Source organism: Colius striatus, chromosome 1 (genome assembly GCF_028858725.1).
Source record: "Colius striatus isolate bColStr4 chromosome 1, bColStr4.1.hap1, whole genome shotgun sequence".
NCBI lineage: Eukaryota > Metazoa > Chordata > Aves > Coliiformes > Coliidae > Colius > Colius striatus.
In genome coordinates, this window is record NC_084759.1 from 27464358 (window position 1) to 27478960 (window position 14603).

Genomic DNA, 14603 nt, shown 5'->3' on the forward strand with positions numbered 1-14603 from the left:
CCAAAACAAAGGTACAGGGCACATGCTCAGACTGCTTTACTGGACATAATTTAGGGACATCCATTTCTGAGGAATTCGAGTGCTTTCCTCAAATACTCATCATGCTCTGCTGCATCATTTCTACTCAGTGAGGAACCTTCTACAAACTCAAGGTGGGCCCACTGCTGCCGTTCACAAGCAAAGCATGTTTGCCCTGGAAGGTGTAAGATAGTGAAACCTCAGATGTAAAATTCTTCCTCGGTAGCTGGTGAAGCTGGGCAAACACTACCATGATCACCCAGAAAACACAGAGCTGCTCTTGAGGACTGTTTGGGATGCTTGGAGAGAGATGCTGACATGAATGAGCTGGAAGACCATTCAGAAAGAGAAGGTAGAGGACCATCGACTGATTCTAAGGTATTGCACACGGCTGATAAAGGCCTCCCACTAGTGGCCACCTCTTTATCCTTACTGACAGTTTGTTTCTGTCGGGGAAGAGAGGCTTCCAAGTCATGGCAAAACCCATTGAGGGCAGAGTATGCAGAGACCACAGACAAGTCTGAGAAGAATAGCTTCATCCCCGTGTCTACATCAGTCTCCTGGGCACCCTCCAAGTCATCAATGTTAAGCCTGGGACTGCATCTCCATGTTTTTAACCTGGTTGCAGGGGACTCTGTATTAAAAAACTGAAATGGTTCACTGAAATGAAGTGTCTCTGAGGCTGAGGAGGAGTTCACTGTGGGCAAGCAAAACAGAGACTTGCTTCGCTGAAATGACCATGAAATGCTGGAGGCACTGCTAGACCTGCGTGTCAAGTCTTCTTGATCACTATGTCTCAAGTCCTGCTGGGAGAAACCAAGATAATGACCAAGGCCATTTGTGTGATGTACCTTGTTTTGCCCCATTTCTTTTGGTTGCTCAGGGACAGATTGGTGGGTCTGAGGAAGAACGGCTGGCAGAGTGGTGAAGCGGGAATCTGTTGATGCAGATGGATGTGGTTGCTTGTTCTGCTTTGCAGGCTTCCTACACCAACTGCGTGCTTGCTGCAGCCAGGAGAGGGAGAAAAGAAGATCGTATTAATACAGAATTGGCAGTCTTACAACCGTAAGTCTCCGCTGCTGAGTTGTTACTGCAAATAATTACGAAGCAGACTTCATTCAGTATGCTTGCAGCAAATGTTTCACTTCAATAACAAAGAGAAAGCACCCTGCCAAAATCCCAAATATTTATATAAGAAGCCTTGAAGACAACAAGAACAAATGATAGAGGAGCCCTGCTTTGTGGGTTGGATTACACTAGCTCGAATTTCTTCCTTCTTATTGACTTGTTCACATTCATTCATATTCTGTCTCCCAATATTACTGCCTTAGTGGACAGCTGAAGAACACAAATGAAGACATGGGAGATGTATGTTACCATCATTATTATTTTTCATTTCTTCCTTACTGTCGTGTAACTGTTTTCACTTTTTCCTCTGAAACATCAAAAAGCCTTTAACAAGTAAGCCCATACTGTGTCATCTCAATGGAAATTTACTACTTCTGTCAACTCTTTTTCATTTTCTCTTTCTCATCTGGTTAGCTGGGCAGTGTGCTCCAAAACCCACCTGCTCTATTAACTAGGTCCTAATGACTTCAGGCACAGTTTTAAAACATATAGTTTGCTTGTAGACACCTAGACTGAAGACCTAACCTGGTAGTTGTGATCTGAATCAGGACCTCAATCTTGTCTCTAGGGCAGGATTCAGTTGGCTACCTGCCAGATACTTGAGCATTTGCCCAGTGACAACAGCTGTGACAAATGGAGAGTCAATGATGTCCTTCTCAAGAAGCAGCTGGAGCGCCACGTGGCCTTCCTGTGGGATTAGATACTGATGTGTTGGTAACTGAACGGAGGTCCCAGTGTCCAAGCAGTCATAAGGATTTTCATCATTCCACTTATCTCGGTAAGGCTTTTAGAAGCTTGCATTTTAAAAAGTTTAACTTCAAATCTTCTTACTGGAATTTCTCATATAACACAAAATGCTAGATTTCTGTCCCAAAATGAACTAATGGGACTAGGTGCAAGACTATACCCTTGAGAATTAACAGTTATCTCAACTACAGGTCTTGTCATCTGGAAATAACAAAAGAAAGAAGCAGGTATCTTGGTTACTATGTGCTATTAAAGTGACAAGGTTGCGACAAATATGTTTCTGGGAATTTTCCAGTGAGTCAGAAAAGTATTAACATGCTGTTGACAGCACTCCTAAAGCCTAGTTCAGAATGCTGCACGTGACTCAAATCATGCCTATGTGAAAACAGGAAATAAACTGGAAAAGATGCAGTCACAAGAAAAACAACCACTATCCATTAAAAATCTCTGATTCACAAACTAATAAGTTTCTAATAATGACAGAAGCAGAAAGTCTTCTGAGGCGAGCAATGGATAAATATGGAGCTTGATTATTTTTACCAAAGAGGTGACATGACATGACAGAAAGGGATGAGACCTGGCAATCAAGGAGGTCCTTTGTATCCCCTGTCTGTAAAAGAATGCCATACATTGCTGCTTCTGACCTCTTGCTAGTGCATACCACATTGTCTTAGTGACCCAGATCTGTCATGACTATCTTCTGGGTTTTATTGCAGTGATTTTACAGGCAAAACAAGGAATTTCACATCTGCAAGAAATGTTTGCCTCATTTGTGATTGCCCAGCCTAGCTAGAGATGATTTATAGGACAGCCAAACCATAGGAGTTTGCTCAGGCATTGTAGACGAATATACATGCACCAATGTATCTGCAACGAGGTATGTTAATTCACAACCTATTTCTGTATGATATAATAAGCTGCTTTCCTTACTGCCATAAAGAATTAAATTAACCACTGCAGTGTAGCAGTTTCATTAACTGATAACAAATTGAGTACCAAAGACACAAATAAAATGAGCCAAATGGTCAAAAAAACATTAACCAGAAATCACTTTAGACCTCTACATACACACAATATTATTTTATTTGTTTAATATGTGATTTGTTTAAAAAAATTACCCAGCAAGATAAAAGGCTTGTGTCTGTGAAGAAAACACCAGCTATTTCTTAACCAAAGACATTTCTGGATAACTCAGTACTAACAGTATGACATGCTGAAAGTACACAACCAAATCAACACACACTTTGGGTTTGTCCAAGAAAACACTCCTCCTTACATTTTGTTTGCATTAATCAAAGGTACTATTTTATTCTGTTCTGCAGCTCTGATATCAGATACACTATGGACTCAACCACCACGCTTGGGGGTACCTCCAGAATGCTTTTTTCACCTCTTAGAGCAAATCATGGATTGCCTGGCTGTGTCTTGTTTTTACACTATATTCTCGTGCTTTTGTAGATTTAATTGATCATTTGGCAGATCAAGCAATCAAAGAAACCAAGGATCCAAGCAAATGCAGTCTTATTGCTTACAAAAGGTAAGGAGGCCTTTGGGACCACAAGCACTGGTAACAATGCAGGCAAAACTGCCCCTGAAAACACCAGGCTTTTGGGGACAGATGTAACAGTTGCACTGAGGAGAGTTCTGTGGGCAGTACAAAAGCCTTGACTTCACCCTGTGCAAGACCATACCATCTGTCTATATGTACATAAACAGGGCCCACAGACACCACTGGTAGCATTTAGTTGTCTAGTTAATACAGCCAAGGGAGTCTGGAGAGCAGACTTTCTTTTCCTGAAGAAAATTCTAGAGCTAAATTGCTCTCCAGGTCATTGGGCTGTACTGAGTACATACCCACTGACTACAGTGAGGCTGTAGCTCACACAAAAATACCTGCAGCTGGACATCAGTTGTAGGTGTCTACAATCTGGAGCTGAACCAAAACCTGCAGAGGTAACTCCCCCACTCATTTTGCTTTGGGATATAGAGGAGGTATTTTGCACACTAGTAAAAGCCTCATGCATTTAGATGATGGTAATGATTTGTTTTCCGTATTTGTTGACGTTAACTTTTGACACATTCCAAGGAAAAAGCAATATAATTTGGTCTCTCAGGTCACCATCAGTGAGAGATACTGGGTTTGATTCATATGTCTAATTGTAGGTGTCTGCTGTATGTTCTCTGGCCTGTAAGCACATACACAGGCCACTCCATATCAGGAATGTCTGTGCCTGGGAATGTTCCTGGGCACATTTAATTTATTAATACAGGTAAAGTCTTAAGCATTTGGGCAATAAAGCACAGATACCAGAAAAGCTTATTTTGAGCTCTTTTCTAAAGTTCACAATCTCCCTAGTTTAAATCAGCTTATGTTAGTTTTGGATTGTAAATACCAATACATCTGCAACCAAATTACCAGTAATCAAAAGGATGCTTGCCTGGGGCATCGCCTACAAGAGTGTGGAGCAGAGGGCAACACCAGGACTAATGGATGAAGTGAGATTAAATGCTTCTGCTAGAAACCCTGGTGGCTCTCATGTTGGAACTTTCCAACCAAAAAGTAGAGACTCTAAGGAAAGGTGAAATGCACTTCAAAGTGGGAACGCTTGGAAGGGGCAAAGTGCCCCATGCAGACACAGGCCTAAATGAAACACATTAACATGAAAAATCTACTTTAGGTAAAACATTAGCTTTAGAATTTAAAAAAAGTAAACATTTTGCCTATCTCTTTTAATGTTCCTGTGGGCAGATAAGAGCATTTCATGTTATATAAGGTATTTGCTGTTACTCCTGCTACTGGGTCACAGTCCCAGATCAAGCCCAGTTGGCCTGGCAGGGGGTAAAGGTGGAAGAGTGAGGAGAAGGGGACAAGTACAGCGTGCCCTTAGCACAGTTGCCTGCAGGACAAGCCAAGACACATCACTAACACAATTAGCTCTGTTTATAGGAGGAATTGTTTACTTCAATCCTTTTTTTGTTTAGATTGGTTATATGATTTAGAAGACCTCTTCCCAATGCTGATCTTCATGAAAGAGGCAGAAAGGGAATATACTACAGGGAGATTTTTTTTAATACTTTCATCTTAAAGCAACACAACTGAAGAGTTTCCTGACTGGCAGAATACTGGACTAGACAACTGTACTACAGGTAGAGTGTCAGAAGCTCCATCTCACTAAACACTAGTGAGTAAAGATTACAGGCTGATCCTGTATTGTAGAGACCTGGATTATGACTTTTCTATATCTACATTTTGTAGCTTGTCAGAGATCACAGAGAGGATTCAGTGTTTAGCCAGGATTAAAACTTGGGCAAAACTAGCTCTTAGTCCTGTGCCAAGGCCAAGGCTGCCTTGTATCGCCCCGGCATGGCATAAAGAAAGCTGCATGCAGCCTGTGCATTCATCATGTGAGCTCTCCTCTTCACTTTAACCTTACAATGCCCAACAGTTCCACCAAGTGGATTTCCAGGTGTGACTGCTTATGGGAGAAACCACAACAAGTGAGAGACACTGAATTTATACTGCCCTGTGTGCCATGGGATGCTGACCTATTTTTGTACCTTGAGGACGGTGTGATGCACATGCAGCTACCCATTTCAACAGAACAGCATTCTCATGCCTCCTCAATTCTGCCCTTGGCTTTGGAAGCAGTTGCATCTACATTAATTTTCTGATTATTTTATTACATCCTTATCTTGAGCCTTCTCACAGCTTGCTTTCCACATTGCCTATTACCTCTGCAGCCTGGCAGAGCCCTGCCTGGGACAGCCATGCTGCCTGTAGCAGGCACAAGCGTGGCAGAGATGCTGGAGAGAGAGTCAGCCCTTTGAGAGGACAAAGACTCCATCCAAACCAACATATTGATTTGACTGAAATTCCAAATACAGGGAGACAGATTTGTCAGACCTCGCCACAAAGACACACAACAAACCCGGCCATTGACTGAACAGATTAGCTCTCTAACAGAACAGATTTTTTCATCTGTCGCTAATCTGCTGCTCATTTATAATCTCTGCACAAATCTTTGTGAGGCCCGGAGGGATTTAGAGTCTTTGTGTATTACAATGGGCTACAGAAGAATTTCATGACGAATATCCGGGAATGCCATAAACAATTTTGGTTGAACCTCACAGAAATGCACTTTCAACTTCACTTTGGCTGCCTATACCTAACACAAAAAAAAATCCATGCATGCTCCTGCAGTCTATTTTAAGTTATCTGCTTTTAAAGAAAGCAAATAACGATCTCATTATGCATTATCTGTATTAAGCACTGCTAGCAGGGCTCAGCTAAGGTCAGGACCCAGCCAAACGGCCAGCACGGCAATGACATCACCATCTCCAGCTCAGATTCTGCCTGCCTTGCTCTACGGGATGGTGTTTGTTTAATTGTATTAAAACCTGTGGGATTGATCCAGAAACAGTAATAAAAGAAACTTGAGGAAAATGTGGCAGAGTTTAGTCCTCAGTATCACCATAATATGTCTTACTTGGAAGGCAAAATATATTCAGAAGGCAGGAATATTAAGAGGCAAAATACAGAAATTCAATTTAAAGCTGAGTTGAACATATTTGGGAAGTGGCACATCCTGTGTTTGTAAAACTAGAACAGGTGGGCGTATTGTACTGTTAAATATATTTACTCTCAAGAGTTTTCACTAGATGTAGTCTCATCAGGGATCTTACTATACTGTGAAATATAACTGCACTAACAGAGAAGAGAAATTCCTTTGGGATGAAAAAAAAACAACTGAAAAATCATTTCCTATTTGAGTGGGCAACTGGCTGAGCTGTATCACCACCAAAACCAACCATTAGTACCAAGAAGAACCAAACACCTACGGCACTAAACCAAAGAGAAATAGAGGAGAAAAATATTAAAAATAGGAGGCTAGTATTAGCCTTACAGATTAATTAAATCAGTTTAAGGTACTTCCCTTGACTGAGTCAATTTTTACTCCAAAAGTCTGTCCTTCTCACCAGTTTCCACAGAAACCAAAACTAATTTTTGTAAAGGTGCCCTGCATACATCCATCCTTGCTTATCCTCGATCCTTTTCGTGCCTTTCTTCCTCTTTGTGCTCAGATTTGCTGTCTGCACTATTAACTCAAGCAAGCTTTAAGATCTTTTGTCATCCCCATTCTCCTTCTTGCAGACTAAACTGTTCTCTGCAAAAGTGTCCTCTCTTTGTCTGTTTTTGTCTTTCCTTTTTACCTTTTCTGCTTCCTGCATTACTTCATCTTTCTCTCTTCTACTTGAACTTAACTGTAGTGACTGAAGACTGCAGCAGTGGGACCATGTTTTTTGTTTTTTTTCTTTATTTCCCAGAGTTTGTGGTTGGTAAATGCTCTGAGTAACAGGGATGAGACAATTTAACTGCATTTGAGAGTACAGGGGTACATTACCTCATCCAGTCTGACCTTGTGTTCATCATTTTACAAATCATGAAATCATTTCTCTACTGAGCTCGCTGACACTTCAGGCACACAAAAGCACTTCAGTTTCTAATCTTAAACTGCTGTATGCTTCAGACAGGAGCATAAGACAGAAGTGCCCCTAAAATGGTAGCAGATTGACTAGTGCTCCTACAGTACTTACAAGTTGTATCAAGATTATATGAATGGTGGATGACCATCAAGGCACCCAAACTGGAATTTAAGGGAAGGAGGAGGGTCACTGCTTTATGTTGCAGACAGGAAATGCAGAGTCAGATGAGGTGAAGGGTTTGGTGGGTCAGCTGAAGTAAATGCAACTGTGACCACACTGATTTGTGTCTTAAACCCTCTCAATAGAAACAGAAGTGGACCCTAAGACTCCAAGATTTGCCTCTTCTTGGCCAAGCAATCTTAAAAGGCAAACTATTTCTCATGCTGTGGAGGAGAGCAAAATGTTTCTCAGCTGGGGCTGAGAGAGGAAAAAAGAAAAGCTTCTCCTAACTTCAGATTTTGTAATTGTTTTGACCTTGGCAGCTCAGTAATCCCCACCTTTGCTGTGGAGTTTTTTTTCTGTGTTATCTGAGTCCTCTTATCCCAGCTCCTTGTTTTAGTTACAGCCAGTATCCAGCGTTCTACAGGAAGGCACTGTCTCTGCTCGCTAAAACACAGTGGATTAGTTGTGCATCATGGAAAATATCTCTCTCCCCGATTTCTACATTCAGCTATCTCGAGTGTGGGGTTTGACTACAACCATATTTTTCATGCAGGTATGTACATGTTTTAAAACAGCTGAGAGAAATAAAAGCACTTTTGTTCTCCTCATGGCTCCAGATAAAAGGGGATGAAGAGATGAGTTCATGAGTCGCACAGACACCTGTATATAATACACTGAATAAACACAGAGGTTTTTTAGCTATAAGCTCTTGATTCCTTCTTCTGTATATATGCCAGTGTCTGTGTAGGCATGTAACCTTCATGTTGGTTCCCACCTTCAGGCATTTTGCACTGTGTATGACTAGCACAGAATGCTTTTATGCATGCAGCTGTCAGACATCTGCAACCCTAAACTGACTTCTGGCAACTTCAAAGATGTATTCAGCAGTAACGTACTGATTTTGTACATAAATGACTGACCTCATCAAATCATTTAGGGGATGACTACTGTCTGGCCATAGATCTAGGGTACTCATTTTGTACACCAAGAGATGGAGAAATCTCCTAGCTAGCTGAGGCCTGAGCTTGCAGGCAGCACAGCAGCAGGTTAATAATTCTTAATGGCTGAGTCCACATGCAATGTCTTCTCTGAAGCAAAGATTCAGGTAATAAACCACGTTTCCTAAATATGATTATACCATTTCTGACCTCAAGATTCTAGTTGCACACTATAGGTAAGAGGACTGATGGCGGCTTAACTCAGCAAATCAGCTAAAATAAAATCAAATCCCTCTAACTGAAAGCTGTGATCAGTTAACATTTGCACTGTTATTTCAGAGATGCTCTATAATGCAACACTAGGCAGAAAATAGCCATCCCTTAAACAGTTTACCTTCACTAGCACAATAACTGGCAATAAAAGCCTTACAATGCCAGAACTGACTACCTTGTTTCAGGCAGGATTAGCATAGACTGGTAACAAACCACACATTTTGGGGGATTTTTGTTTTGGCTTTCTAGAAATGTTGTTTGCCTCTTGGTGCTGAAGACAGTGAGCAAGAGGAGAGATTTCAGCAAGAAATTGGTTATTACAAGCTGAATCAGATGCCTGAATATAGGTGTTTGGTCCATCCTGGGACCTCCTAGGTTGCCTGCCTGGCATTCCAAGAGGGCCCAGCCCTACTGTAGGTCCCGAGTCTAATCTGCCAGTACACTTTTTCTGGGTGGCTCAGGTACCTTTTGCCACGTAAAATGGCAGGAGGTCTTATGCTTAAATGCTGAGTCACTACCTTAGTGAGATATTCATTTACTGCCACCTACCTTCTTCCCAAGTATGTCTGCATGTCATGCAGAATAGATAGGAAATTCTGCCAAAATGCTGTTTTACCTTTCCTATCCTATTCAAAGATGGTCTCATAATTTAAAGAAGCCATCTGCGCACTTTCTTCTCTCTGCTCAGTGTCCTTGCTTCCCAAACACACATGGTCAAGCCAGTTTCATCAGTTATTCACCCTTCCTGCTTCCCACATTGCACTGCTAGGAGTGCAAGTTCATTAGCAGTTCAGCTGTCTCTCTGTGGATTATGCCCAGAGGTAGACAGGAATTTGGACAAAACTGACAGTATACCAGTATAGGGTATATTCTTAGCTACATTATTTACATATTCTTCCCACTGCTCTGATCAAAGCTCCCTAGAGCTCCTACTTCTGGGCTTAGCACCGGTAAAGCAGTGTGTGTGTCTTCCCAAAGGATGCAAACATGCTTTTAAGCTTTGCTCCTGCTAAAGCCAACAGCAGCTTACTCTTTGCCTCAGCTAATATATAGCTGCACCCTTGGAGCTTACTTGATGATGTGAAAAAGCTACAAAATAATTTTGAAGGGCTTCCTTGCAAATGAAAGAATAGTTTCTGTGGCATTGAACAGACTTATCCTGTCTATAAGTAATTATATTTTCTCTTGCACTGACTTTATCTAAGCCCTTTGGTAATTGCATTTGCAAAATAGGTTAAGAACATAGATCAATCTGGCTGGCAAGTATCCAAGTACTTGTAAGCATACCAAGAAAAACACAGAGGTCACATCTTGTTAGTCTAATCGTGGAAGTATATTCAAACTTCAAACATTAAACACTGCCTGTAATTTACACGGACGTTACTCTGGCATTTAGGCTACATTTGGTACTTTTAATCTGTAAAAAGGTGCAGCATTCATATGAAGTAGCTAGAAATATTCTCATGTTTACTATGTACCAACTGATGCACAGGCTGAAAAATACTAGGAGGTCATTGCTTGGGCTCATAAAGCTGAGAAGAAGTGAAAGTTACTTACTACTAACGTTGTGGCATTGACACTGTTAATAGCAGCACTCGGAGAAGTCAAAAGGTAGTCCTGTTGCTTTTGAAAGGTAGATACTACAGTTTTCTTGAACTCAGAATGAGTTAAAAGATTATAAGAAGTCCATGGGTCACCAAATCCAATGTCTCTTATAACTCATGCTCCATCATATAATCCCTTTTCCTTAACTGATCACCTCATCTTGAATTAGGGCATTAACCTGTTTGCACCTGCTGGGTTGCTGTCATGTAGTTGGCTGTCAGTATGCGCAACTGCCAACTTAAATTTATCTTCAGGTTTTTGTTCCTGTGCTGAACAAGTTATTTTTGTGAAATGGCCTTTTCCTTCTGCTTTATTTTCCAAACACAATCAAAGCTCCCTTCAAACTTTCCTTGGCTAGGCTCAGATGATCCTACTCTTCCAGTTTCTATTTTTAAGATACCCTCTCTGTTCCTCTGCATGGGGTGAGAGCCCTTTCCTGTACCCACACCTCTCTGGAGCTGAGAGATGAAGACAAGCCAGGCTTGTAGGACCTTGTGCAATAGCACAAGCACTTCAATGCTCCTTAGAGGATACTATCTCTGGTACAGACCAGAGACTGTACTTTTCTTATCATGTCTGTGTTGCACTGCTGGCTTGTAGACATCTTCCTTTTGGTTTAGTTATACAGCTCCACTTCTGATTGTACAGACTTGTTTAAAATCTATATACCAGGACCTACTCTTTATAACTTTACAATCATGTAAGCTAAATGGAAAGTCTCTCTTTATCCTCCATTTTGCAGATAACTTTCTTTGCTTAACCACACTTCTAATGGGGTAACTTCCATTTCTGTAACTTGATTGCCATTTTTCTCTCCTTTTCAACATTATCATCCCCACTGAAGACAGAAATGAAGATTAATTGCACTTGGAGGCCATGCTTCGCAGGATTTTGGTCTTCTCTTTTGGTGCATATGGCTAAGACCTTGTTCTGATTTTCCTTGCAGAGTTTACCTCAGCCTGCTGTCCAGCAAGTCTTGCTTTACCTCTGTACTACCTGGCACCTGTTATTTCTGAAAATTTGCTACTTTAAAATCACAAGCCTCATTTAGAAGCCCTGTTGGTTTTTTTTTTTTTTTACTCTTTCCTTCAATTTACCTTAAACCAGTGAAAAATCCCATCAGTCAAAGTTATATCATAGAACAGAAATCTGAAAAAGAACAAGGAAAAGAGGATGTATGTTTGCTCTGCCAAAGCTTTGTGATGGCTCTTGCAATGTTAAGTTTACAAGTTATCTCAGACTAACACAGATATGCCTGTGGTGTAAAAAGGAGCCCTGACAATTTGGTGACTATCTTGGCAGAAGGGCAGGGGAGCTGAATTGGCTCTGGTCTCTACACATGTGCCATTCAGCTCTGGCATGGGGTGTCTCTGTGGGTGGCATCTAAGAAACAGCTTCAAAAGGTTTACCCACCTCTTGAATGTGACTCACTAGAGCACAGATCACAAAATCATGGAATCATAGAATTGCTTGGTTAGAAAAGCTCTTTTCTATAATTATAGAATAATTTAATTTAGAAAAGACATTTAAGATCATCAAGTCTGACCACTAACCTAATGCTGCCAAGCCCCCCATTAAACCACATCCCTCGGTACCTTACCTACACATCTTTTAAATAGCTCCAGGAATGGTGACTCCACCATCTCCCTGGGCATCCCAGTGTATAACAAACACCCTTCTTGGTGAAAATGTTCTTCCTAATCTCCAACCTAAACATCCCTTGGTGCAACTTGAGGCCATTTCGTCTTGTCCTATCACTCATTACTTCAGAGAAGAGACCAACCCCTACCTCACTACAGTCTCATTTCAGATAGTTGCAGAGAGTGATCAATTCTCCTCTCAGCCTCCTCCAGGCTGAACTTCCCCAGCTCCCTGAGCTGCTCCTCAACTGACTTGTTCTCCAGACCTTTCACCAGCTTCATTGACCATCTCTGGACAGTACCTCATAGAATCATAGAATGGTAGGGGTTGGAAGGGACCTTTAGAGATCATCTAGTCCAACCCCCCCGCAGAAGCAGGTCGACACCTCAATATCCTTTTTTGTAGTGAGAGGCCCAAAGCTGAACACAGCACTTGAGTTGCAGCCTCAGCAGGGTTGAGTACAAGGGCACAATCACTTCTCTGGTCCTGCTGACCACACTATTTCTGATACAAGCCAGGATGCCCTTGGCCTTCTTGGTCACCTGGGCACACTGATGGCTCATGTTCAGCTGGCCCGGCTATTGATACTGATGGCCTGTGTACCTGGGGTCTTTAGTCTCAGGAGCCACAAACCCAGAGACACTGTGCTGCCAGGGTTGCACACATCTCTCTGCAGGCTGGGAGGTCTGTACAGTGGAAAGAGGACACCCACAAGGCCTCTTCCACAGAAACAAGGTCAGACAATTTGACTAGCTTCATGAATGCTATTCACTCTATAAAAAATACTCTCCTTTGAAATCTGAGCAACAGTCTTCCAAAAGTGAGGGTTGGTGCTCCTTGATTTGAATGCTAAGCAGCAATAAATACCACTGCAGTGCAGGAACGCACATTAATGTGGCTCTGGATTGTGACAGATACCTTCTCTGCAGGGCAAGCAGCTATTAAAAGCTCACTGCTTGTTATCCCCTTTATCTCCTTCAGATGTGCTGCAGTGAAGTGCAACATGCTGATATGCTGTCCAGATGTGGTGCCTATGGATGTCCTAACAAATAAACTCTCTTTCAGGACTTGGTTATGATCACTTGAGATGAGTTGAAAAAGAATGTGGGAATGTCTCAGGCTGCTCTTCAGAGTGTATTTCTTTTCCTTCACCACTTCTTTCCCCATCCTGATAATCACTGTGCAAGACAGAGATGCAGTTTGTCATCCTGTGAGGCTAGAAAATAACGAGTACCATCAGGAATTCTGCTTGTCTTCTCTAAAAATATCATAATTGAGAGCTATTGAATAAACCCCTGCCAGTTCTGTGCCCGTGTTTCTTATAAAACTACACTCATCAGCCATCATTTCTCCACTTGGGCTCGTAATTCCTTCTCTCCTCATTCTTTTAAACACAGCTACCTCATCTCACAACACTCTTTGCATAAAATGAGGTTGACTGATATCTGGATTGTATCATCTGCTGCTTTCCTCATTAGTTACACAGACAGCACAGAGTTTCAAGTTGTTTCTTCAGCAGTACTGTCCTGGCTCTTTCTCCTAGGATAGTGCAAAAAAGGGGAAAAAAAAACCCAACCCACAAAGCCCTCTTTCCTGGCTGTCATTGCAGATTAAGCTTCCCTGCACAAAACCAGTAAATGTGTTTCTGTTTCCCTGTGTTCTGAACTTACCTGCAAAAGGATCCTATTTCCATCGTGGTCTTCTGTCTGCCACCTTCCCTCACTGATGGGGCTGCAAGGGTTGGGCAAGAGAGGCACGAGCTGCCCCACATCTTTTACTCTGAACTCCAGCACGGCTGACTCCGTTGGCATTGGCACCTGGCCCTTGGGAAGCTTTTTTAAAGAAAACTGAATGTCTATTTCCATGTTTGAATAGATGGGAAAAACACAAAAGTCTGCTTTCTTCTGACATACTGGCCTTTTCAGTATCAACTCGTACAATTTGGAGATGTCAGCAAAGTTTTCATTCCTGCAGTATATAGTGAAGCGAATAATTTCTTTCCCGTAGTGCACTGGGCGAATGGCCCACAGAGGGGTCTCTGGAGCCAAAGTGTAAAAGTCCTGGCTGCATGGCATGTAGGGCAGGAATTTCCCATGCACTTGCTCTGTGTGGTGGTAATGCCAAGGCGGATGCTGAAAGGTTTCGTGGAGCTGCAAGATTGGTTCTTCTCCATATTCCTCCTGCAGAAACAGAACGATGGCAAGGGCTGGCTGAGAAACTCCAGTCTTAACTGGCTTCCTGTGCCTCTTGGGCACTCGTCTTTCTGAGACTCGAAACAGCTGGAGGTCTGGGTGGATCCAGGCTAGAAGATTATCGATGGCTTGCTGAAGAGTCTTGGATTCACCTGGGTCTGTGATAATATGAACACTAACAAGGAATGGGTCTTGAATGCCTTCCACGGAAAGTTCACCTGAGAGCATAAAAGGAAAAATATCCTTTAAGATCTCTAACCAAGTTGTCAACATCTAGACGACCCTTAAACGAGAAACAGTCTGCATTGGGCTCTTTTTTAAATCTCTCTCAAGCTCACCTACAGCAAACTAAAAATAATGCACAGAGATATAGCAATGAAGAAAATAATCAGAAGACAGAGAAGTTTCTAAGAGT

The 14603-nt window shown here is 42.0% G+C and overlaps 1 protein-coding gene across 1 annotated transcript in view; it reads right to left on the bottom strand.

The window, feature by feature from the left end:
* Positions 1-218: 218 nt before the first annotated feature.
* FAM124A (family with sequence similarity 124 member A) overlaps positions 219-14603 on the bottom strand; it is a 40992-nt gene continuing 26607 nt past the window's right edge. The window contains exons 3-4 of the mRNA XM_062020489.1: positions 13667-14406; positions 219-1022 (exon numbers count right to left, since the gene is read on the bottom strand). Of these exons, the coding sequence (XP_061876473.1) occupies positions 219-1022; positions 13667-14406 (1544 nt within the window). The remainder of the gene's footprint in view (positions 1023-13666; positions 14407-14603) is intronic.